Consider the following 26,013-nt stretch of genomic DNA (forward strand, 5'->3'; position numbering starts at 1 on the left):
AAGCAGAGTCTGGTTGGGATTTTAGCATCTCCCAGCCCTCCTCACCTAGGTAGTTGATGGAGAGGTTCAGCTCCCGAATGTCGATGTGGACAGAGCCCTTGGGGATCTGGATCACCTCCTCGTAACCTGCAAGACACCACGGGGTGGTGAGCAGGGGGCTCAACCTGCGAGCCCACAGCCAGCCCCATCCCATCAGCAGTGCATGTCACCTGTTACCTGGTGATTGAAACACAAAATGAGATGGTGGCAGAGCAGAGGTGCTTATTTAGCCACCTTCTGCAATTAAACAGAACGGGAAGGGGGGCAGGAACTTGGAGCCAGGCACCTGGGTGCCAACTGTCATCAGAGGGGAGCAATGCACTCCCTGATTTCAGCCCTTCCCACTGTTTCCCTGGGGAGTCCTTCCCTGTCCCATGTGTCCCCAGGTGCTGGTGTCACCAACGTGGCCATGGTGAGCCACAGGATCCCAGGGTGGGTGATGCTGGCTGCCTGCTCCCTACCTCCCTCCGGCAGTGACTGGTTGAAGATGCCCTCAATGGTCTCACAGGAGCTGCCATCTCCCCCACACACACGGCACTTGTCTTCCTTGGCGTCAGAGCCCAGGACACGGTCACAGCCCACATGCTGGAAAAGGAGCAGTGCAATATTAGCCATCCTGGTGGGGCCCTGAAGCCCACTCCCAAAGTTAATCATGCTATCAATCTATTATTCAATCCTTTAACATCCCCCAGCTTGGATAGGTAGTGGGGGTTGCAGCGATCCAGATGCAGACCTTGCTCTTGGCTTTGTTGAACCACATGAGGTTCTCCTGGGGGCACTGCTGGAGCCTGCCCAGGTCTCTCTGGATGGCATCGTGTCCTTTGGGCATGCCACCACACCACAGTGTCATCGATAACCATGCTGGCCCTGCCCTCACACTAAGCCTGTCCCACCTTGCATTCCCCATTGACGCAGATGTCGTTGGAGTCCTGCCGGCACGGCGTCCCATCCACCACAGCTGCAGCTCTCTCCGTGTAGAAGTTGAAGCCCTCGGCCAGGCAGTTGAGGGAACAGGCTTTCACCCCTCCTAGGAAAGATGCTGAGGTTTAAATGATGTCAAAGGAGAGAAAGAAAAGATGCAGAGAGGCAGACCTTGCCCTCGGCCTCCTCATGGCCTCATCCTGCTTGTCACCCAGGTCTGGGTGCTCAGGATGACATCCCTGCCATGCAGAGGGACCCATAGCAATACCTAGACACTGTATGGACCAGTAGCAAGGTGAGACCCCCTGAACTGGACACCGAAACATGGTGATACACTTATCTTCCTGCCCATCCAGGAAACATGGGCAGTATGTGACAGGGAAGGAAACAAACTGACCTGCTCTTATGTGGTGTCAGTCACTTCTGGGTCACCTGGCACGTTGCAAAGGCTATTGAGACCCTTGAGTCCATTTTACAGACAGGAAAGTTGAGGCAGCAGCTCATAAGAAATTTGTCCAGGATCACCCAAAAGGCTGGAACTGAACAGCCTATGTCCATCCTTAGTTCCAGACCATATGGCCAGAGGAAGCTTTTGTTTCTGTTCAGAACTGATGGGAACTGAGCCCTTCCCAGCAAAGAAAACTACAGCAAGGTGAGGAGGAAGGGGAAGGATGCTCAAGTTAGAGGTGGGCACCAGCTAAGGAAGAAGGCTGGGTCTGTGGATATTGCCTTATGGTGCTTGGGAACAGGACTGGTTAGGGAGGAAAGAAGCTGGGAGCAGAGAACTGAGCAGAGAAACTTCCTCTGTGCTATCTTTAGATTTTACTGAACTGGCCAAAGAGGACCCCAGCAGAGAGAAGCATCCCCAGATCTTGGCAGTTTGCTCCTGCAGGCACTGGAGGCGGTCATGAGCTGCCTGCCAGAGCTGGGAAGCCCCTACATTGCAGCAACCGAAATCTTCTAAATCTGCAAATCGTTATTACACATCAAAGGGGCAGATGGAGGGGAGGGGTGGCCCAGCTGTGCCTGGGAGCACCAAAATGCAGCTGGGGGGGAGGGGGGGGGGGGGGGAAGGAAGAGTAAACTGGGGGGAGGGAGGAGCAGGAGGAGACAGGAGAAGGGAATTCAGCTGCTTGCAGGCATGCTGTGGAGCAGGATGCCTGGGCAATCCCCTGGAGAAGGTGCTCCATTGGCCCTCCCTATGGAAAACCAACTTCTGCTGCACCCTTGCAGCACCAGAGCCACCACAGAAGACAGTGAAAGTGTGACCCAGAAAACTCACAGAACTCAGTGCTCAGTGGAATGAGCAGTCCATGGTCCGTAAGAGCGGGATCTGCTGTGGGTACCGACCTTTACCTGCTGTGCTGTGCCTCCAAGGATATTTTGTTCCTCCTGCCTGCTCTGTCCCATAGTGGAATTAAAGCGCATTACAGTTTCTGATGAGCAATCTCCTGTTTTCTGCAAGCCCCTGCTCCTCGCCAGCCCTCTCCCAACCCTGTAAGCCATTCCTCCCTCCCTTGGCTCTTGCATCCGCCAAGAGCAAAATGAATAACTAAGCGAATAAAACAAAATAAACAAACAATTAAAGCCGCATTCCATGAGGTATCTGCTGACTGCTGAGCTCTGAAAGGCTGAGCTCAGCACTTCTCGCTGGGGCTGCCTTTCGTTCCTGGGGTCTGAGCTGCAGCACCGTCATAAATCACCACCAGGAAAGCACCGTGTGGCCCCATGGAGAACTCAACCTCAGTCCACAGTGTCTCTGTGGCTGACACCAGGCTTCAGTGGGTGGCTTGGTCCCATCCCAAAATGCCCATGGGACTGGTGCCCTGTGTGCCTGGGATGTTTCCCATCCAGGGAGGGACATCACTGTGAGCCTGATGGGTGAATGGCATCCTCACACTACTGTGTGTTTCAGCAGCAGGGTGGCTGCAGGGTGCAGTGGCTGAGCTCAGCTGGGGAAGAGGCTCAGCCGGAGTGGTGAATGTTTCCTGGTATATGGACATATGCTCCAAAACATCCTGCAGAACAGCGACGTTACCAGCAGAAGGGCAGGTGAGCGTCTGTGCTGCCACATCACTCACACTTGGGCAAAGAATTTGTTGGGGTAGGGGACAAGAATGGCCCCCTTAGTGCCACCGTGATCCCAGCTCATCCAAGGGCCCAGCATGAGCAGCCCATGCTGTTCACATCAGTAGAAGCTGCTTGGTGCTGGGTTCCAGAAACAAGGAACACATCACTTCCAGTCCCTTACTTGTAATGCCTGCATTTCCTTCCCTGCACCCCTGCATGGGAAGACAGTGATATCCTCTGATACCAAATAGTAAATGCGAAATAATGCAGCTCCTTGTGACCATCACCCAAAGCCAACCTGGAGATTTGAAAGGAGGAATTCCCACATCCCTTCAAGACATGGCTGTGCCAACACTCACAGCCTCCCAGGAAGAAGACACATTTCATCAGCTTATTTTATGGGAGGGGAACAGTGAGAGGAAGGGGCTAATTCGAAAGCCAAAGCAGAAATCATTTGGGGCCAGACTAAAATACAAAGGCTGATGTGCAACTGGTAAACCATCCCCTGGGCTCAGATCACTGGGGAAGAAAGAGGTCTGAGCGAGGGCAGCTCCAGCCGCAGGGTTATCTTCCACCTTGGCATCCATTGGGGTCTTTGTGTGACTGACTGCTTTGCAATTTTATTACATTTTTATTGATCCATCCCCTGCAGCCTCTGCACATCTGCTCCGGCTGCAGGAGCCCTGCTGGGAGGTGTGCTTATTTACACAGCTGTGAAGGATTTCCCCAGTCAAGTTCATTAACTACAAGAAGGAGACGTGCTGTTCTTTCTCATTATTAAGAGATTTCTGCCACAGAGGCCTCCACCTACCCCCTCTCCTTGCTAGACAGGCAGGACACATGGGGACTGACCTTGGAAAGGGGGAACTCTGCAGGATCCCTAAGTTTGGATCCCTTCTGCTTGGGTAAGAGCTGAAGCTCTACCTGGTGGTGAAGGTAGAGCTCTCCCCTTTGTCTCCTTCATCATGTACCAGGGAGAGGGTCCTGAACTAAACAGAGCGGTACTTTGCATTGCTTTAGCAACTCATTTTTTTTGTCTCTGTATTTGTTCACTTGGTAATTGAGAGTCAGTCTCAAGGAAAGCAGCTTAACAGCTCCCATACTGCTGGTTCTACCAGAGGAAAGATGTTGAAGAGTAATTGCACAGAGCTGAGTGATACAGGAGGGGGGCATGACAGAACAGTCTGCTGAGCAGCCTAGCAACCTGCAGCACACAGCTTGCAGGACCTGTTCTCAAAGAGATGTTGACCTACTGCCCACTAGAGGACTTAGACCACAGCACCTGTCCTGGAAGAGGTGGGGGACCCAAAGCACCGCATGGCTCTGCTCCAGCCCTGGGATGCTCCAAGCAGCACTCACTCACCTCCCCGGTATGTCTTCCAGGTGTAGTACTTCCCTCGGAAGGGGACATTATCAAACTCAGCACACTGCAGCTCTCGGAAGTCCTGGGACCCTGGCGGGCAGTCCTGCAGCCACAGAGACGAGCACATAAGTGAAGCACTGCCTTACTGCTAGGGTGCTAGGTGGCTGCAGGTCCAGCAGTGATAGCACCAGTAATTTGAGATGGACACCAGCTCTGACCCCTGCCCAATGCTGTAGGATGGCAAAAGGCATCAGGGAAGCATCTTATTTCCTAACTACAAGCCCATGGACATTAAAGCTGTAATTTCCCAGATTCAAAGCTGAATTGTGTAACCCTGCAACACAGTTGTTTCTCTTTGTTCCCTCTGAGGTCTAACGCCCTCCCCGGGGAAGCCAGGTGCTGTACTGGGGTTTTGGGAGACTGCTGGGCTTGCACTCACAGAGTGCAAAGCAACCGCTGCTGTGGTGGTGCTGAAAGCCTCTGATCTTTTCCTTGTTATCTTTTGGGGCCCCTTTTTGATGCCAAAGCCCCTTGAGCATGTAACACCAATCTGCCCTCTGAACCAGGTGGTGCAGACGTGCTCCGTCCTGCTTGGTTCTTCCCCACTGCCGCCAGCACAGCATGCTTCACCTCCCCCAGCCCCACAACCCAGCAGTCCCATGGCAGTGCCTAACAGCCCAGAGCCATGCAAAAGGCTCACTGCTGCCTCCATACTGCAGCACAGTGCTCTCTGCCCACGTCAAAGCTCTGTTGACCCCTTGGCATTCTTCTATGTCAGCCTGACGGTACTCACATCGGTGTTACAGGACCGATAGCGTTTCCTCTCCCCCAGGCAGTACTTCCCTCCGATTGTAGGCCTGGCAAACAGGGAATAAGAGGAAAAAAGCAGCTCAGGACAGCCAAGCCAGCATTGGTGGCAGACGGCTGCCCCAGGCCAGCATTGGTTGGACAGCATGGATACCTACGGGAACACCAAGGCTTCCACTACAAGGACAGGTTCTGCCTGGAGGAATTTGCATGCCTAACTGCCAGCATGCAGTGGGATTGTCTGAGCAGCTGTCACCTTCCCCACTGACCCGAGCATCCAGGACAAGGCATGGCCACGTGCACGCACACCTACCGCGGGCTGTCGCAGTGCCGGACGGAGGAGGACACACCGCCGCCGCACGTCCTGCTGCACTCACCCCAGGATGACCAGGATCCCCAGGCACCGTCCACACCCTCCGGCCGGGTGCCAAAGGGCACACATTCCCTCTTGTAGCACCACTGGGGAGAGACAGAGCTTCAAAGACCTTGAGAACGACACGCTCTCCTTCTCCCACATAGCTCCCTAGCCTCCTCTGGACACAGGAGGGCTGGGATCAGACTTGATCCCACGAAATTTGAATTCTAGGCTGTACCGGCCTCAGAGCCATGTTTGCCATCACAGAGAGCACTCACTTTCCCTGGACATCATTTAGTCTAAGTCACAGCATCACCATCTGTACGCGCTGTGTACTCGGAGATAGCAAGGGATGCTCATGCAAACTTGTCTATGAAATATTTCCCTTGGACCTGGAAAGGATCCTGCACCCCCTGGAGTCAACAGTGATGCAAGGAGCAGGATACTGCCAGACCCGCTGCTGTTCTCTGGGCACCATGCCAGACACAGCATCTCAGGGGCTGAGATAATCCCAGGAAGGAAGAAACTGCTGTGTGCTCCTTCCAGGGGCTGATAACCCACCCTGGAGCTACTGGCACAGCTTCTCCCGGCTCCTTTCAAGCCAGGCTCTCTGCAGGCAGCACAGTCTGCAGGGAATAATAAACCTCCCAGGATGGCTGGCTGCTTACACGGCAGCACATTAGCAAAGGTGCAACCACATGCAGAGCACGCACAGCCCTTCTGGTGTCCCTGCATGGAAGCACAGGGACTGCTGGTGCAGGATGCACACTCTAGTCAGAAAATAATCAGTAGTAAGTGGGGGGAAGCAGAAATATTTGAAAGTGACAGAAGCTAGTAGAAAATCACTAGGAGAAAAAGACTGTTCTTGTACATGGTGAATTTTGAGCAGCAGGGATGTTCAGCCCCAGGAGCTGCCTAATCCCTTTCGATCTAATTTCCAGTAAAGCTAAGAGAACTCTAAAGGAAAATGTGTTTCTCAAAGCCATTCTGCACACGAGCTTCTTCAGCTTCTTAAGGATCTGATTTTTTTCCTCAATTTCTTGGGAATTATTTTTCCTCTAGTGGAAAAACATGAGTCCGTTTTATGGTGGATATCCCAGTCCTGATTCTCCATTGTCCCAGATATTGCACACAGGCTGCAAAGGCACTGGGAGTCATTAACACTTTGCTTTAATAATTTCACACTCACTTTATGCTGGTGCAAATGAGGGTCAGAGGTGCAGGGAAAGAAGAGAGATGAACAATTCTTAAGTCAAAACTCGCTTTCAAAATAAATGGCCATGGAAAATCCTATCTTCCCCTCTCAGCAGAGCATGAAAAATGGTCTGATATTTGAGTGTGCTCAGGGGTCCTGGTGCTCCTTGGCACAGCTGGGTTCCCATTGTGCAGGGAATGGTGGGTGCTCTTGAATCAGCTTCGCACTCCCCAATAACCACAGTTATCACTGGACAAGGGATTCACCCACCCACTGCCAACTCGCCTTGTGCCCTGGGCTTCCTTACCCCCTTCTCAATGGTGTTGGTTTGGCAGATGGTCCCCTCTGCAGCAGGGATGCTGTTGGTTATGCAGCGGTTGCTTTTACTCAGACACCATAACTCACTGCAGACCTCCTGGAAAGAGAAAGATTTTGGGGGAGAGAGGGGGAGGGAAGAAGAAAGAGACAAAGACACAGAGCCGAGGTCAGGATTCACCCCCTTCTGGGGCTGCAAGGCTGGGGCAATGCAGCAAGTCCCCTCCCCAAGGCTGGGGACGTTTCCTTTACTGGGTCTTCATTGCAGAGGCCAAGCACAAGGACCCATCCTGCAGCACCCATCATGAAAATCCCCCTGCCAGATGGGTCCAGATCTGCTTCAGAGGGAAGCTGAGGCTGCTTGGGAATGCAAGTGTAGCCCATAAGGCCTCACATCACATCTGCTATCTTCTGCCAGCCTAACATCCATGAAGGGAATACTCCTCTGGAGAGTTCAGAGCTCCTTTCAGAGCAGTCAAACCAATGCCAGATGCTGACAGAGCCCCTGAGCGGCTCAGAAGTTGGCATTTCTGCTTGACTCTCTGCAAGGTCCTGGGTGCAGCTGGGTCCATGGAATGGAAGGGGCTGGGAACTCCTGATAGGGGCTTTCCTGACCCATCCTGACTTCTCGGACAAAAAGCTTCCCTTGGTTGCTCCACTTGTCAATTCAAAACCCACCCAAACCGCAAGGCCATGGCAGACACCCTGCGTATCCATTACAGCTGCAACATCAGGAAGTGCAGACCTGCTCTGCCCCTAACATCAGCCAGACTGGACTTCAACACCAGAAGACTGCAAAGCAACAGCTAAAAAGCAGAGCTGAGTCCCCTGCCACATTACTGCCCTGTTCCTACTCTTACTGAAGGAAGACTTTGGAAAACTCCCCATTTCACAGAGATCTCCAGCACAGATGCAGTGACTGCGTGGCTGCCAGCTGGGCAACTGGGAATCCTCAGAGCTGGCACCAAGAGGGGTGAAAATGTGAGCCTAGGGCTCCTGTGCCTCCCACTCTCGTTCCTGGGTTTGCAAGGATAGGGTGGCACTGGGTGACCCGGTGAGAATGTGCCAATAGACCTCAGTTCTTAGACACAATGGGGTTTTGGTTCCTAACTCTTAGCACAAAAGCACAGCTTTAATGAAGGAAAAGACAATCTTTCTCCCAACTTAAAAAGGCATTGACCCCTTCATTGGATCATAGAATCATTAAGATTGGAAAAGACCTCTAGATCATCAGTTTTAGTTGTCAACTCATCACCACCATCTGCAATAACCATGTCCCTAAAATACGTTGCACTCCCAGAGCTATTACAACTATTGGGAAATAGGAACTCTTGCAGTCCTACTGTGACACCAACAGAATGGACATCTTAGCTCCACCAGTCATATCTCTTCACCCCATCATCATCAAGCCTATTAATAATCTGCTTTGTGCTAGCATGGAGATGGAGAAAGCCAGAAAATAAAGGGATGCTGACATGCTTGCACCACTGCCCTGCGGTTTGTTTTTATGGGTGGATGTACACATTTACCCAGATTTATGTGCACTCACTTGAGCTCCTATGCCATTTGGGCTACTCCCAAACACGCATGAAGGGCAGGGCTGGAAGGGTCATCTCAAGGACATCTTGTGCTTTTGTGATCCTTGTGTATATACAGGAAGAGCCTGACCAAGTTAAAAATGAGCTGGGAAACAGGCATGTAAACGTGGAAAACTTCCATTCCACTGCCTCTGATTGAGATGAGGAGGGGCTCTGACTGCAGTCTTGGACTTTTCCTACTGCTGCATCCACTCTACTTTCAGGACATTCTGGGAGAGCCAAACTCAGGTGTCTGTTCACCAACATGAGCTAATAAGATCATTGAGAGGAGGTTTAGCATCAAGCCATACTACACATTTGAACACTTAGAGTGATAAATTGGTTCATACTGGATTACTTCAATGGCAAACAGTGGGCTTGTTTGCTCATGGGGATGGGCAGTGGGGATGTTGCAAAAGAAACTAAATCTGATCTGATCTGTAGTGTCTTATCCTTCTCCAGCTTTTCAGGGCTTGGGCCAGGGTGGATACACACACACGTGTGTCCATCAGAAAACACAGATGCTCACTGGTGGATCCTCTGCTTTCTTGAGGGGAAGGTGTTCAACTAGCCTTTAAGTGTACACACCTTCCACTTGCCACTATGCTCAGTCGGCAGTGTTCTGTATGTTAAATACAGCAAAACGTCAGGCTGAGACCCAGGAATCTCCTGAAACAATCTTTTCTTTCAGTGGTTTCCTGTATTCAGATCCCAGGGGATGACAGTGCAATGGGGATTTAGATGGGCAGCTCTCTGACACATCTACAGCACAATGCCCCACTTCCTTTGGAAGAGATAAGTTTCTCCTCCTAAGTTGGTCTGTGTAGCACAATGACTTCTAGTAAGAAGCACAAAAAGTACAGCTGTGTACTAAATCCCCAGTGACAGAGGAGTCTGGAAGTGGGGACTGCAGCTTGGGATACAATAGCAGCCCTTGGCATTCAACAGCAGCCAAGGCATAGGGCAAAGGCAAGAGATCCCATGGGATAATCTGATGGAAATTGGGCTGCAGCCAACCTCTGTGGATGTGAAATGACCTCCTCTGTCCTCTCCCAGGGAAGCAAGGTGGAAAGCTCACAGGGAACATGCAAGTGCCCCTCATTACAAGCAGGCTAGCAAAGCAGAGGAATGACCCCATGGATCTTTGCAGCCCCAATCCTCCACCCCCTGGGAACCGATAGTAAAGCAGGAAGGCTCTCTACCCCGTATTTACACTGGCGAGATTTAACTCCGTACTGGAAACGGCACTGCTCATCTGCATCATAGGCCTGACCCGGAGCCACTGTGGGGTAGATAAAGTCTTGCTTGGGAGGAGCGTTGTTCAGGCATAATCCCATCCCAGAGCTGGAAAAAAAGAGAGGAGAATCAGAGTTTGGAAAAGCTTTTGGGAATGCACTGCAGGGAAGGAGCAGCAGCACACCTGGCTCTGCTTGAGGCTCAGCTCACACACGCTTGGCTGCTTTGGGGGGATAATTTTACTGCCCTCCGGTAGGGAAACCTCTGAGCACAATCAGTGCTAAGAAAGCACTCTGAAATCTTGCTGTCTGCATCCCCAGGGCTGGGTTTTGGGAAGCACTTTTGGCACATGCAGCTCTCAGTTTTAACCTCAATGTTTTGCAGGCTGCTGCCAGCCCCTGGCTGTCCTGCTTAAGTCCAGGTACAGCAGACCCCATTTGGCACAACATGGGTGGGTGCAAGAACCCTGTTCTGCTCGCAGAAGCAGGGGTTGGTGGTACTTCTGCCCTCCCACCATGTGGCTGCATAGCTGTGGCTGCTGGTGCTGAGCAAAGAGAGACCCTGCTCTCCAAGCTCGTACTTCTGCATGCCAGAACTTTGGAGGAACATCCAAATTTTGCAAGAAACACGCCTTTCCCTCCCTCTTGCTCACCGCTCAGAGCTCTCCTTAAATCAGAGCCCCTGTCACCACTCCCCTGGCCCCATGTCCTGGGGTCTCATTCACACCACAGCTCTGGCATGGATGGAACTCTCCAGGCTGTGATTTCCCATGGGGGCTGCCACAGATTTGCTGCAGTCCATGCTGAGACCTCAGGGTCACACAAGGACAACGGCCGCGATGTTTTCCTGACGTTCCTCATGCCTTGCCGTGCATCCAGGGGTCAAGGGCGAGGAGGGCAGATTTTGCTGTGGCCAAACATGAGCTGCGTGATGTGGAATGTGGTGATAAGCCATGCTGCTATGGCCAAGCTCTGTGGGATGGAGGGCAGCCCCTTGGGATGTCTGCCTTCGTGTTACAATGGCAGCATCACAGCTTTGGTCTGTGACCCTAAATGTCTGGTATTCAGACTGGCTCAAGCTTGCTCCTGCCACGATGATCTTACACACTGGCTTCTCTCATTTGTAATTTAAGTACTGCCCAGTCCTTCCATTAGGCAGTGCCTGTATCCTCCCACAGACCTCAGCAAAATAGATCCCAACTGCTTGGTTTTTGAGAAAAGCCCTGTGGAAGGCCTGAACTCACAGCAAAAGCCCACAACAAAAGGTAACAATATCAAAACTCAGGGACTTAGGAGTCCAAATCCCTTCTCCTGGATCCTAAAGGTGCTTTGGACAAAAAACACCTTAAGTTGCTCATACATCTCTACTCTCTCCTCCTCGCTGTCTGCAGAAGCTGCATATGCATGCAGCCCCAGCTCTGTTTCAAATCCTTCCCCACCTTCCCTATGATTCTCAGCTGAACTTCAGCAACGTCTGAATGCCCCCAGAAGCTATAGATTTATGTGTGAAGTTTCTGGAAGTGTGGAAGCTAATTAAAGGTCTTACAGATGCAGGGTAAATAGAGTTAGCATCTTTAGCAGGAATGCCTAAAGGAAGGAAGGAAAGCACATGCCTCTTGGAATGGGGAGGGGTGCTGGGAGACAAGACAGTAGGTGCATGGGCTGTGTGCTTTGCAGGCTTTTCTTTGGCTTCACCCACTCCTCACAAGGGATTGTGAGAGTCTGGAGGTGTGTACTGGTTGTGAGGTAGAAAGGAGGGCAAGATGACATGGATTCCTTACTCCAGAAAGCTGGTGATATAATCCCTGCTGCATGTAGACCATACGAAGGGGTTGGTTTTCATGGTGATGTGAGCAGCCATCAGCTTGGCCGTTTCTTGCCCGCGGGAGCCACAGCTGTTTCCAACCCCATCATGATTCATGCCAAACCTAGAAAGCCATACCAAAGTATTAGAGAGATGATAACCATAAGAAGGGTTTTGCAGCTCCTGTTGGCAGGAACAGACCAACAGGAACCTTTCTCCCCACTGGCTGCCCATGGGGACTCCTTGGCATGGTACTCACGTGTGGCCAATCTCATGGGCAATGGTGAAGGCTGTGGCCAGGCCAATGTCCTCATTGATGCTGCAGCTTCGTTCTCGCTCACACATGCCACCCACTGGGGCCAGGCCTAGGCAGATAGAGCAGTCACATAGAATAGAATATCCCTGGTTGGAAGGGATGGGGCATGGGTTGCACTGAAGGACGTAGGGCCAGCACCAAGCTGAGACAGGCATGGGTTATACTGGGAGTCCTAATGGGGCACTTCATGCTCACTAACACTGAACACAGCCTGCTCAATAGCAAGTTTCTTCTTACTGGTTTCACTGGCTATTGGTACGAAGACACGGGTTTTATGGATTGGGGTACAGGGACACTCAATACTGTCAACTATTTTGGCAACAGCAGACTAAGAAATACTGAAGATGGGTCAAAACCCACTGAATTTCATATCTAGAAGTCCTTGTCTCAGCAACAGCACTGCTGATGGGAGAACAGATCACTTTAGCAGGGGGCTGGAATCAGCCACACCAGCATTTGGTCACTCAAACCCTATCAGGGCAGCCTGGACAACCAACTAGCCTGGGATCCAGCCTGACCACCTGCATCTGGTCCTGGCTGACACCCACCATAACAGGAAATCCACCCTGACTCTCTCCAAAGGGCTGGAGAAAGGAGAAATCTCCCTGGGATTTGGGCAGCAGACTCCTCTGACTTTCTGCCACCCACTTACCCAGTGCCACAGGCTCTGCCCCACTGCTAAGGGCTGAGAAAGGGACAAACTCAGTTCTAGGAATGGGCCCAGCCACCACAAGCCCTCCAGCCACCACCACCCTCCCAGGCACCTCATCCACAGCCACATCAGGTCAGAAATCCACCAAATTTTCCTTTTTAACTGCAGTGATTCACAGCAATAATCCTTCCCTGACTGCTTAGTCTAGACCAGGGCAAGACAAATTAGGAGCTACAGCCAGAGAGAGCGGCAGGGTCTGTCTGCGTCTAGCAGTTTAAATAAAGAACTCCCTTTACAGTCATCACAAAAAAGTCTTATTTCTCTCTGCTAAGCCAGGAATACTCCACTAGGCTATGGACCAGCCCTAGATGCAAGCGGTTCTTAATCATCAGGCTGGACCTGACCCAGGGATATAACAGAGAAGCGTTCCAGAGCCCATCTGTCCTCTGGGTTGCTGCTTTTAGTGTTTACAGAAGTAAGGAGGCTACACGGTCTGGCGGGCTGGAAATCATGGGCCTGTTCCTGGCTTTGCTGCTGGCACTCAAGGGAGCATTGGGCGAGCGCTTCCCCTTTGCTTGCTCATTAGGAAACACGGATGGGGCAGCCCTCCTGTACCATGCTCTCAAAGATGTACATGCTGGTTTGGACAGCCTACAAGCAAAATCCTACGTACCCAGTGTGCCACAGGGCTTATTCTTGTAGATGCAAATGTCGTATCTGCAAAGAGAAGGAGAAGGCGGCATTAAGAACATGCATGATGTCGGCAACACCAAAATCTTCTGTGAACACTTCTCAATTTTACCAATGATTCACGTACAAAACAGCTCCCGCAACAGTTCTGGCATAGAGAGTACAGACTGCAACAGGTAAGAGATGCCTCAGATCCATATTTTGCAATACTCCCAGGCTGAGACGCACTGTGTTCTTTTAAGGATAGCTCTGACGTATGGGTCACTTAACTACTGAACAACACTGGATGGGGTCAGAGGTGGGGTTTTGATGAAACGCAGTGAGCCAGCAGCCCTGAAGCCTTGTGGGTTTGGCTGGATGGCCCAGTGCTGCTAAGGAGCATCCAGCACACTGCCGTGAGCCAGCCACTTCCCTTTGGGGAGGATCAGGCTCATGGAACTGCCTTGACTGATGAGGACTTTGTGTCTGCACACTCAGATCTGTTGCATTAAATCCTATCAATCGAACACGCAGCTTTATTTTTTTAAACAACATACATTTCAGCTTGAAATTGTTTCACTTCAAAATTCACTTTAGTTTCATTATAATGCTAATGTGATTTTTTTAATGATTTTTTTTTTTTCTCAGCTTCGTTCTTCACTGAGAATTTTCCAAACAAATTCAATATGGGTTGATTCAAAATGATTCTTTCCTCTGTCTCTGGCTTGGACTTTTAGCCATTGCATCAAGGAACCGACTGCACATCATTAGCTGCAAATGAGGAAAAGCTAAACGAGGACAGCAAAGTACAATTTCCTCCCAGCTGAAAGGCATCCTTGCAATGGGACACCGGCAGCACCTCCAGAAGATGGAGCATAGGCCAGAGAGTGAATATTGTTGTTTACGTGTAGAGATGAGCTGCATGCCCTCCCTGCCTCTGTTTACATTCTTTCTCCATGTTCTGCTCTTTGTATGGAGGGGAGACTCAAATATTTGGGTTTTTGCAAAGCTTTGGCAACACTAAGTTTAAATCTACATAGGGAACAGCTGGGTGCTGGGTGCTGCTCCTTGGCCATGAGGTGCATTGCAACCCAAGTGTGATTTGGATGCATGACACTGAAGGCACTGACTGTGATGTGACTTTGGGGACTCCTGAATGGGCAGTTGACCTTCTGACACCACTCCTGATTGACTCAGGGGAATGAAAGCAGGAAGGAAGCAAACTGGCAGCACACAGGGAGTTAATTGCAGCATGTTCCTGGTGATGGCTCCTGTCCCTTTGGCCCCCGGTGCTCTCTCAAAGTGTCCGAAGCTCTCACCTCCGTCAGGAAGCCAAACAGGTGAAAAACATTTGTTGCTTTGTTTCGAGCAGATCCGTGAAAGCCTTCGGAGGCTCCGATTCGACACGTCTCCATGAGAGCAAAAAGCCCACAGCTCAGCAAGATGTTATCAGGAATTTATGAGCAACACAGCCGGATGTGCTGGTGCTGTCCAAGCTGGGCGGCGAGTGGCTGAGGGTTAGCTCAAACATCTGGTGTGAGGCTGAAGAATTCGGAGTCTGCGCTCATGTCCCACATGTGTGGAGGAAAAGCAGATGCTACAGCTCTGGGAGGATGAGATTAGGGTCAAGGGGGTGCTCTGTTTGCTCCCCCTGAGTGCTGTATAGGCTCATGGGATGCACATGGATCCATCACTTAATAGGGAAAAGAAAATGTGCGACTAAATCTTATAGGGTCCTTGCCCCACCAGCCAAGCAGTGGCTCTCTGGTGCCCAGGGTGCAGGCAGTGCCTGGCTGCTGAGAGCTGCTTTTTGGCATCCTCCATCCTCACAGCTGTCCTCTCCATGGCCTCCATTCTTTCAGTTTTCCTGTCAGCATTCTCTGTGCTTCCTTTCATACCCTCTGCTGTTCCAGGATCAGGCACACAGTTATTTCAGTGGGGATTATTTGTGCCATGTGAAGGTTCAGATGCTTTCTTTCAGCTTGGGAGTGGTCTAATTCACCATCCAGCTTAACTTCACAGAATCACAGAGTTGAAAAGGATCTTTAAAGGCCATCTGGTTCAACTCCTCTGCAATGAGCACAGACGCTTACAATTCAATCAAAGCCTGATCCAGCCTGACCTTGAGAGTTTCCATGGATGGACCCAGGCCATTTGTACAGGAGTGGGGACAGGCAGGCACCTCTAGGACTGTTCTTCTTAGATGAGATGAAGTCACTCCAAAGGAGATTTACCAGCTACAAAGGAGAGAGCTCAGTCCTACATGTAGGCATGAAACATGGGGGAAATCAGATCCTATGTTGGCTGGAGACCCTCTGCCATTGTCATGATGCTCGAGACACACTTGTTTTTCCTTCTCCATCTGCCACAGAGGAAGCAAGTTGGGCTCTCTGTCTCAGTAGGTTGTTGAAGTCCAAGGACTGCAACGCGCCCTGCTGTACATCCTGCTCTATGGACACGCTGGTGCACAAATACCCATGGCTGCAAACTAAGCTGTTTGTGAGCACAACGACATGGAGAGAAGACTTCGGAGGATGTATGACGGTTATCTGAACTGCAGTAATCTGCATTGCTGTGGCAGAACAGGCAGGCAGCTGGGCTGAAGGGTCAGCCACTGCCAAGCCAGCTTGTTGGGGAATGAATGGAAGGATGTCTTGGATGAATCATGTGGATGGAGGTGGAAGAGAGCTCTGCCAAGGTTGGGAGCTTCCTTACCTGGTGATCAGCACCGCGGTGTCGTGGTTAGCTATGCCGTTCTCAGGGATAGCATTCCCATTGCCGTTCCTGTTCACAATGGATTTCTGCCATTTGCAGAAGCTGTCCAGGGATTTGCCAGCGTGGTGGTTAATCTCCAGTGTGGGCTGGAATAGAAGCAATATAACAGCGTGTTCCCAGAGAAGCTCTGATGTGAAGGAACTGATGATTTCCATGCCAGCAGAACACCGAAACCAGTACAGACACCCACCCCCCCTCACAGACACCAAGAGGAAGCACGACTTCTTAGAATCATAGAATCATGAAGACTGGAAAAGACGTCTAAGACCATCAGGTCCAACGATCAACCCATCCCCACCATGCCCCCTAAACCATGTCCCCTTCAGGGTTAGTAAAACTACTTAAGTCTCTCAAAAGCCGCCTTATCCTCAGAGTCCCATCTTCTCACAGCTTGAAACCAGTTCCCAGCTGCCTTTCGGAGCACATGGTGCACCCAGAAGAGTGCATGGGGTGGGGGGGATTTCCCAGGGTAACATCCAGAGGGAGCACACAGCTCCCCAGAGGGAGTGCAGCAGCACAATGCAAGCAGCTCAGCAAAGCCCAGCTTACCTGATCCTCAGTGAGGAGAATCAGTCGAGTCACCAGGATATTGACAATATTGCCCAGACTCGAGTCCTGGAAAAGTTTGGCAACCTGACCTCCAAGAAACAAGAAAAGACGAGTCTTAAAAATGAGCTCGGTAGCAGAGTGATGGGGCAGGCAGCTGGAAGGTGGGCACATGTTGGGCACCTATATGGGAAAACAGCATTGCTGAGGGGTGTAAACACAATCCTAAAAGAAGTAGAAATTGGAATGAGACTCCACGTTACTATTTGGATTGCAAAACCTCCTATAACTTTTTCAGACCTTGGTGTCTCCTGGAGAGGTTCGAATGGTGACGATGGAAACCTGCAGCATCTATACCTTGCTCCCTAGGTTGTGGAAGCTCTGTGGCTCTGGTATTATGCAGCCTTAGGGATGGAGCTTTGCTGGCTGCCTGTCAGCAGGGAACGAGACAGCATCTCTCAGAAATCTGCTGCCACATGGTGGGTGTTTTACAGCAGATGAAATAGTTTGAAACTGTATTGTTTTCAAATCTGGCATCTGCTTTAGAAATGCAAACAGAGCAAGCCATGAAAAGAGATCCTACAGAGGACAGGACAAAGAACTATCACAAGAGAGGCTTTCATAGGTTTGATGGATAACCTCCAAACTCATCTCACCTCACAGGAGGACTCAGCATGACCAGTCGAAGCTGTTAATGCATCTAGCCTGGCATCCTGCTGCCAGCGATGACCTCAACATGATGCTGCAGAGGAAGCTCCTCTGCGGTAACCCAGAGACACAGGCAGAGCTGTATGGAAGATCAGGGGGTACTTCTCCCTAGCCCTCACACTGATCAGCCCCAGGCGTGAGAGCTGACTGTCCTTATGCTTTCCCATGTGTCTCTCAGCTTGGCTGGCTCCATTTGCATTGCTAATTTGAGATGAGAGATGCTGTTCAAAGAAAGAGCTTTGTTCTCCCAGTCTAGATCTGGCCTAGTGTGGTCACAGAGGCCAGAGTTTAGCTCTCCTGAAGTGCCTCCCAATGTACAACACACAGTCCCTGCAGGCTTCGGAGTATCACTGTTCTGGGACAGTGGCAGCATGTCAGGATTGTTGCCTGGGAAGGAGCACTACAATCTTGGAACAGAGCTCACTTCCCCACTGTGCTCCCTCCGTACCACTCATCATCTCACAGGAAAAGCATGTCTCACCCTTTGCCAAACCCAGACATGTGGGGTTCAAAACAGGCTTTACTCAGCTTTCTCTCTGCTGCTGGGTACGCAAGCCTCTGGGCTCCCCAAGCTCCATGATGTGGTTATAACACTTACAATATTCATGATGGCCAGGATGTACTGCTCTATGTCCCGCCGGCCGTGGTACCCCACCATCATTTTGTCAGCCACCACGAGGGTCTCCACGTAGCGCTCTGTGCTGACGGATCTCTTCAGCGGCAGCTGGCCTCGCTGGCTGTGGTTGCCTGATGGCTTCAGTGGGGACGGCTTCAACGTCCTCAGCCACCAGTGCCTCCCCTTCCAGGGCTTCTCATCTGTAGAGGAAAGAAATTTGGTTGCTGCAAAATCACAGAGGTGAGTGGTGGACAGCTTGGTTTTGGAGCTGGGAAGGAAAGGCATTGCAAGGCTCTGTATGTACAGCACGTGGACCCAGCATACACCCAGCCCTGTTCTTGTGCTGAGGATTCCCAGGGGCTCTGCTGGCATCCTGCTGCCCTCCTGCCTGTGCCCACCCTGCCGCAGGCAGCACCTCCACTGCTGCTCTATGGCAGGGCCCTGCCCTTGGCTCCGTCATGGGGAAGAGCTGTGTGGATTTAGAAACTACACAGACATAATCTGACAATAAAGCCACTGCAGATCATTTCCTCTTTCCTTTTCCTGCCAGGACCTGAATTTAGGACTTGGCTTTTCCTCCGCAGACATGGCTGCAGCCTCCAAAGCAGCAGCAGGTTTGTAGGATTGAGCTCCAGGCTTCAAGTGCTGCTGACCTGACTGCAGAGATGTCCCCAGCGGGGTTTGTCTGCTCTGCCCCATGGCTTGAATCCCACTGTTGGGCAGGAGAGCTGTCTGGGGCTTACAGCACTACTGTGCAGTGGGGAGAGCTGGCTGCAACCTCCTCTGCTCTGATGCAGGGTTGCACTGTACTTAGAGAACCTGGGTGCCACAGGGGCCAGGGGCTTCACCCAGGCTCTGGGACTGAATTCTGGCAAGGATGAGAAGGACACAGGCATGCGGGGAAGAGGCTGAGCATTTGTGAATTATGATTTCTCAATCCTAAATTGGCCAAATCTGGGAGGACTTTTGTAAGAACAATAAGAGAGAATTTTTTCTCAATTCCACCCTCTGCTTACAAATCCAAAGGCCCTGCTGTGAAGAAGAGAGCACAAGAGTATTCTAAAGACCAGGCCACCAGAAATGCTTAGCATGGGTAAAAGTAAATACATAAATAAAACTTTCTTAAATGCAAGAGGGTGGATTTGTCTATTTGCCACAGAGGGAAGCGTGGACTTTCCCAGCCTGCACTGGGATGGACTGAAGACATTTGGTGGGCGCAGATACCTAGCACGCCGCAGGCTGCATCCATGTGTGGGTACTGGAGGGATGATCGCTTGTACACAACGTGGGGGCTGCCCTTGCCCTCATTCCCTGTGCTGACGTTGGCTCCTGGGCTCAGCGGTTCGATGAAATATTCCTCCTCATCTGCAACTATTACCCCGTGCTGTGAAAGGAAAGAAACAGAGGAGGTAGGGAGAGAAATGGGTGACATGCTAGTGGTTTCTCATAACGAACATTCTGATGGTTAGTCCCTGCGTTTCTGGGAGCTGACAAATAGCTGAGAGAACATGCAAGATTCCTTCATTTATGCACAAACACTGAATCATACGAAGCTATGGACCAACGCAAACTGAGCCAGCTGCTCATGGATACCTCAGGACATCCACATTGAAGTTCCCAGAAAATCACACTAATTCCCTGCAAAATTGTTTCCTATTTCATACATTGATCTAATTAAGATCTAATTAAGATCTGTCTGTGGGATCCTAGGTATCATGTCTTCACTGCTGCACAACTCATCAGTGAGAACTTCTTCCTTTGCTTTTCAACCTCACCCAGAAGCCTTCAGATGCTGCTCAGGACCTGAACACCAGCTGGGAAACTCAGGCATAGATCTACAGAGGAGCGTGGATGGTCAGAGGCTTTTGTGAAACCTCTGCAATGTGAAGTCTGATTTTCATTGAGATTTTCAGCCAGAACCTTTCCCTGCAGCCTAAAACCCTGCGGCTACCACTTCCCCTTTTACACCCTGACCATCCATTTCTATCAGATGACTTTGTTTCTGCTCCTGTATTTTTTGATTTAGCTATTCAGATATATTTTTTGTTGTTGTTCTCCCATCTTGAATGAACAAATCGGGGCTATAAGCCCAGACTTTGCTTTCTGCCAATGGACCTCCTTGGGAGACCACAACAACCAGCGGGAGCAGCTACCAGCAGGATGGGCAACCCAATTCACCAGCTGCTCTTCTCTGGCTGTTCTTACCCTTGCTGCAAGCTTTACCTCTATATAAAAGTTCTGGGCAACATAAAAAGGTTCCTTCAGCCTAAAGTAACATGCAGACACTCATCATTCAGTCTCACCTCCAAGAAATGGAGGTATTCTACCAGCTGAACTTTACCAGTGAGCAACCAAGGCATGAAACTTCCCGGCTTTGCTCAAGCAGACCTAGAGTATACCCAGAGTCTCAGCCTTCTGGCCATCCTCCAACTCTGGGTGCACAGACTCCCAGTGATGGGATGTCACGCAACAGGATGGCATGTGGCACAACTGGGACAGGATCTGCCATACGGGCGCGGGGAAGCAGATCTCTGCAAAACATCTCGAGCTCCTTAAGTGGAACGAGCCATCCGTGTAACAGCATTTCTGCTGGGCAAGCAGGGAGAGCCTCTCCGAGGTGATTGCTGCCTCCGCTATGGGTCTCTCCCCACCTCCCTCCCTGCTACAAAAGCTGAATCGGGGCAGTGTGCGCACGGCGAAGTCCCCATCTCCAGAGTGCCGGGGGATTTCCTCCTGCACCAGGCCCTGTTGCTCTTGGCTCCGCTCCACCTTTTCAAACACAAGTGAGGTACTGTGAGGTTAGCCTGGCGAGGGCTGCGGCGGAAAGCTGAGTGTCGGCCTGCGAAGCCAGCTGGCTGCCGGCATCGCGGGACGGGGAGAAAGAGGTCACTGCCGGCTTGGGGCAGAGCAGCAGGAGGGGAGAGCACATCCTGCCTGCAAACCAGGAGCTACTGGGAAAAGGCCCTTCCCAGCCACCCGGACGCTGTGATCTGCAGCTTCCTGGGTGCATACAAGAGGTCCTGTGACTCTGCAGGAGTGAAGCTCTGCTGTCACGGGACTTTGACCCCGCAGTCCAAGCGCTGAGGTCTGGGTGGTGGACGTGACACACGCGTGTTGAAAGCGGGCGGTGAGAGGCCCTGAGAGACATCTCTGTGGTTTGTGGGGGAGCTGAGCTGGATATCCTGTCTGTGATTCACCCAGGTCAGCTGCAGAGCAGGGATGGTTTATTCTATTAGCTTACAACCACGCTTCGGAAAGGCACTGCAGCTTGGCCCGTCCACCTCCCCTCACATGCACTCACAGCTGACGTCAGCCTGGCAGCAGGGCCATCTGCCCAGCTCCAAACATCTCGTCTTCCCCACTGAATTCAGGAGGGCAGTGCAGATGGAAGCAGACACCAAGAGCTGAGAACCAGCCTGTACAGCAGCCTCTGAGGAGCTCTGACGCAAGAGGAGAGACAGGCACATTTCTCTCCTGAGGTTGTTTATGCCTATAGCTGTGATCTGCTGACTGGAGGATGTGAGCCCTCCGGCTGCTGCACAGACACAGCACTGCTGAACCCAGGCCTCCCCGGGCTGCTCCTGCAGGCTCCAGATGCTTTGTTCTGGGACCTGCTGGCAGCTCCTGGCTCTGATGTTTTGGGAAATTGACCGATTTGCCCTTTGCCCTCAGTTAAGCCTGGGTGAGGCGTATCCCGCTCTGAGTCCTGCTGCACATGGACATCTCCATCTCATATTCCCAAGCATGACCTCAACCTTTCCCACTGAGCATGTCCATCAGCGCCACATCTCCATGGTTCTCAAACACCTCCAGGGACGGTGACCCCACCACTTCCTTGACAGCCTGTGTCGATGCATCATCACTCTTTCTGAGAAGAAATTGTTTCTAATATCCAACCCAAATCTTCCTTGGCACAGCTTAAGGCCATTACCTCTCATCCTATCGATGGGAGTGAACCTACTGGCAGCTGGGGTGCAAGCATTAGAGCGCAATGCATTTTACAGAGCTACACATAAATTGTACAAGGATGTTGGAGTTGGACACAGATTGACCCATTTTCCCATATTACTCATTTTCATGCCATGTGGAGTCATCCCTTTCTCCTTCTCTTTTGCACCCCATAATCAGCACCGGTCCCAGCCTGCACCCACTGAACACCAGAACACAGCCTCATTTGCATCATCTAGGAGTCCTCTGAGATCTTCTGTCCTCACCTATCCCCTGCTAAGCAGACCTGGTGCTGCCTGGAGGCTGCAGGACAGCAGGAGTGGAGCCAGGAGGGTTTGGCTGCTAATCATTCAGAAGTGATTAGCACCTCTGGGTACACAGGTCTGCTCAAGTGGAAGAGCAGCCCCACTCTGGCAGCTAAAGGCACCAGTTTCCCCTTGGCCAATTTCCTGGCCCTGTTGTTCTTGTGAAGCCTGATGATCCTCCTTGCTGATGCCTGTAGCTCTTCACGACAGGAGAACAGAGTTCAGAAAAAGGAGAGGTTGCTGGATGACCTCCTGTACCTCTTTGTGCCTGGCTGCAATTCCCAGACAATCCCTGGTATCTCTCCAGAGCTAGATCATCTGTGGACTAAAACATTCCAGCATAAGTGCAGCCGAGCCATTGCTTGCTCTGCTCTTGGTGCCCTCTGAAGCACGAGGTAGACTAACGCTGGATCACTTCTGGCTAGCAGTGTTCAGCTACCCTTTGACTCTTCTTTTTAGAACATCAGTAAATTATCTAAGACTTCAGCAGAAGTCCCGTATCTAAACAAAAGGCTAGCTCAGGAACCAAGAATTTATGCAACTCTGATTTTTGGCTGTGAGATGGAAACATTAGACTCTCTGATATAATGAGTCAGATTCTTATTTCTGTTAATAACCCGCAGCACTGTTCTGGCAATGTGATTTAGCAATAAATCAAATGCAAATTCATTCCCATTTGGAAGCTCTTCCACACTGCCAGAATGCTGCTAAGTGGTGGGGCTATAGCACAAATATGAATTTGGCCTAGAGAGTCTATTGCTACATGTTGCTCCTCCAAGGGAGCCATCATCCTTGCGATTCACTAACAGGGATGTTTGCTCCATCGCTCCATCTGGTAGGTCTTGAAATGTGCTGTGTGAGCCAGAAATATCAGAAAATCACAGAAAAATAAGGATGAGATTCCTTAACAAGTGCTGAAAGAGCTAATAAATCATACCCAGAGTATTTTTGAGAGGCATTTGTCTGGCCTGTCTGTAAAGATCTCCAATGATGTTGAGGCATGCACTCTTCAAGAAACCTCAGCTATCCTTAGCACTACCATCTACCATTAAGCTTTCCTGATAAAATTAAGACCATGATGTCTAATCCTAGCTGTTGGGAACATGCAGAACAGATCACTTCCTCCTCCTCTGAAGCAGCTTTGCTGATTTGAGGCATGCTATCTTGTCCCCACTTGGTATTCTCTCTTCATATTGAAAAATACTGGTTATATCTCAAGTTTTTTCCCCCTAGAAACTATGTTTTCAGCTCCTGGAATCTGAGCAGAAGGGAAAAGCAACCCCAGGAATGGAGGTGCAGTTTCAAGGAAATGAAAGCACTTCTGATGTTTTTGGTTGTGACATGAAACTTCTATCCTGCTGTACTTCTTCCTTGCCAGCACTACATATAAAATATATCTATTGCTGCTACTGTTGGAAGTTCTGTGGGAGTTCTGTGGGAACTGTAACAACGCTCTAAAGCCTGGATTACTCCATGCCAGTTAAAAGCAATGGAAAAAATCTAACTGACTTTGGTAGGAACTGGATCTCAACATGGATCACAAATGTAATAAGGAAACATGCCTTCACCCTCAGCTGACTTTCGCTGCCACCTTTTGCAAAGTTATATTTTAACACTGATCTCAGGCCTTTATCTCCACCATGAATCCATCTGCTGGGACCCAAACAGAGTTTCTACACCAAATATCAAAGAAGCTGCAATCTGTTCCGCTTCATGGGTAGCTCTGGTTGTCAGCGTGGCCCTTGGATGAGCAAAATGAGGGGACTCACCAGTCCATTGCAGTTGCTGATGGCAACCTTTGAGTTCAGGTACTGATCCTGCAGGTGGCCCGCATAGTGGCAATCCTCATGGAAATCATGCTGCCAGTCCACACCATCTCGCTTCCAGTATTCGACTGTGAAGTGCTCAGCCAGCAGGTTGGAGTGCAGTGTCAAGTTGAGGAGGAACTGGGTTCGATGGGCAGAGACTTTGTAGAAAACCTGCTGCTCCGATGGCTCGTAGGGCAAGGAGCCCAGACTGCGCCGAGGGCGTTGCTTCAGCTGGCTCCTCATGTCAAAGGTAAGGAAGTCCCCGTTTTGGTCCACTTGGATGGGGAATGCAATTTCATAGTGATCGAGGCTGGAAAGGAACTCCTCTGGGGAGGAAAAGCAAAAAGGAGGAATGACATTCTGCCAAGAGTCAGAGCAAAACAACCAACAGTTTCAGCACAGAGTCACAGCCAGGGCAGGATCCTGACCCTGGGAATTCTGTCACGTAGCCATTGCGCTTCCAGCAGTCTCACACCCACCTCCTGCAAACAAAACATGCATCAGCAGGACAAAAGCTCAGTGCTCAGTCCCTTGCAGCCCTCTAGGACTTCTCAGCTGCTTGTGGCATCAGAGTAGCCATGTGGCTTCCCTCCAGCCTGATGGAGGGACCAAGCTCACTTGTGACAGCTTGCAAGAGACATCTAAAACAAAGATAAGCAGAAAGATAAGGGATTTCAAACTGTAGTACAGCAGGAATATGATAACTGGATTCTCTTCTCTGTTCAGTCTGTGTGATCCTTGGGATTTTCTAGGAATTCCAGCATACAGAACGCAAACCATGATCACAGCTGCATTAATACATTAGGTATGAGGCATCCTCCTAAGATGCACCAAGATGGTGTTCTTACAATCAAAATAACACATTGGGTGCCCAGAACTCCCCAGCTGTGCTAAAAAGGCAGCAAAATCTGAGTCTCCAACCAGCCTGTATCTATTGCACCATCACAGCTCACCAGCTACGGTGCCCTTGGCTTAGCACCTCCTCTTGGGGCTCTTGAGGATATCTCGTACCACTTAGGAAATGTACTTTGACAAGGTCACCGTCCGAAGCGTCTGACTGCACTTGCACAGCACTTCTGGCTGTCAAAGAAATTGGCACTCTGCAACCTCTACAGAAATCTCATGGGTTTTTTTTAGCAAAATGTCTACAGAGCGGGTCTGAGCAGAGGTCTAGCTGTATCTGGCAGCCTCAAGGCTGGAGGCTTCAGCAGAAGACACAAAAAATCATGCACTGAATAGGATAGCTCTCCACTCATAGCACTTTTTTTCTTAAGTCCAAGGGTTGGAGATTTGCTCATAGAGTGGGAGAGGATCTGCCCTCTTCATGCTGGAAGAACATTACTGTGCTTCCTGCATTCTATGTGTAGCTGTTTCCTGAGCAAACAGGGAGGCCAGGCTGCTGTGGGGTGGGTGCATTTTGCCTGGCTCCACAGCACCCATCTTCAAAGCCTTCCCAGCCATCATAAATTTGAACTCCAAATTACACTCTTACCACATGGCAGCACTGGAAAGTTTCCTTTCCCTCTAGCATGTTTTCCAGTGTGGGAGTTTGACCGAGTGGTTTCCTTGGCCACCACTAATGGGATGGTCCTTCACACCAGCTCGGTTTAGGGGTTAGCTCCCAACCTTCCAAACCATAAGCTCTTCTGGCACCTCTCCCTTGGCTCAACAAGCCAGAAGAAACTATTAGGTTGTTAACTTCCTGTGCTCCAGCTTCCCTTGCATCACACCGCCTTGTGTGTGATGCAGCCAGGCAAACAAATATGACTACTTGTTTTTAAGCAATGACGTCAGGTGTGGAAAAATCTGCTATCAGAAGTGTCTTGTTTTTCCCTTTCTGCAGTCCATGCGGGTAGCAAAATAGAATCCTGGAAGGAGGCTTGTGCACCTAGTGTCTAGAAAGGGTCTGGGAGCCTGATCCTGACCTACAAGGTTCATTCAGGAGGGAGTAGTGGTCAAGATTTGGGGCTCAAGCTGTGTGTGACAGTC

At 50.7% G+C, this 26,013-nt stretch overlaps 1 protein-coding gene across 1 annotated transcript in view; it reads right to left on the reverse strand.

Annotated features, from left to right (window-relative positions):
• ADAMTS10 (ADAM metallopeptidase with thrombospondin type 1 motif 10) overlaps window positions 1-26,013 on the reverse strand; it is a 47,953-nt gene that overhangs the window by 7,430 nt on the left and 14,510 nt on the right. The window contains exons 3-18 of the mRNA XM_052702694.1: window positions 23,986-24,350; window positions 19,188-19,347; window positions 17,946-18,163; window positions 16,643-16,726; window positions 16,034-16,179; window positions 13,323-13,366; window positions 11,941-12,046; window positions 11,659-11,805; window positions 9,845-9,986; window positions 7,058-7,165; window positions 5,514-5,659; window positions 5,187-5,250; window positions 4,394-4,496; window positions 933-1,066; window positions 501-624; window positions 46-126 (exon numbers count right to left, since the gene is read on the reverse strand). Coding sequence (XP_052558654.1) covers window positions 46-126; window positions 501-624; window positions 933-1,066; window positions 4,394-4,496; window positions 5,187-5,250; window positions 5,514-5,659; window positions 7,058-7,165; window positions 9,845-9,986; window positions 11,659-11,805; window positions 11,941-12,046; window positions 13,323-13,366; window positions 16,034-16,179; window positions 16,643-16,726; window positions 17,946-18,163; window positions 19,188-19,347; window positions 23,986-24,350 — 2,172 coding nt within the window. The remainder of the gene's footprint in view (window positions 1-45; window positions 127-500; window positions 625-932; window positions 1,067-4,393; window positions 4,497-5,186; window positions 5,251-5,513; window positions 5,660-7,057; window positions 7,166-9,844; window positions 9,987-11,658; window positions 11,806-11,940; window positions 12,047-13,322; window positions 13,367-16,033; window positions 16,180-16,642; window positions 16,727-17,945; window positions 18,164-19,187; window positions 19,348-23,985; window positions 24,351-26,013) is intronic.

The sequence above is a fragment of the Tympanuchus pallidicinctus genome, unplaced genomic scaffold, assembly GCF_026119805.1.
Source record: "Tympanuchus pallidicinctus isolate F22 unplaced genomic scaffold, pur_lepc_1.0 scaffold46, whole genome shotgun sequence".
In the NCBI taxonomy this organism is placed as follows: domain Eukaryota; kingdom Metazoa; phylum Chordata; class Aves; order Galliformes; family Phasianidae; genus Tympanuchus; species Tympanuchus pallidicinctus.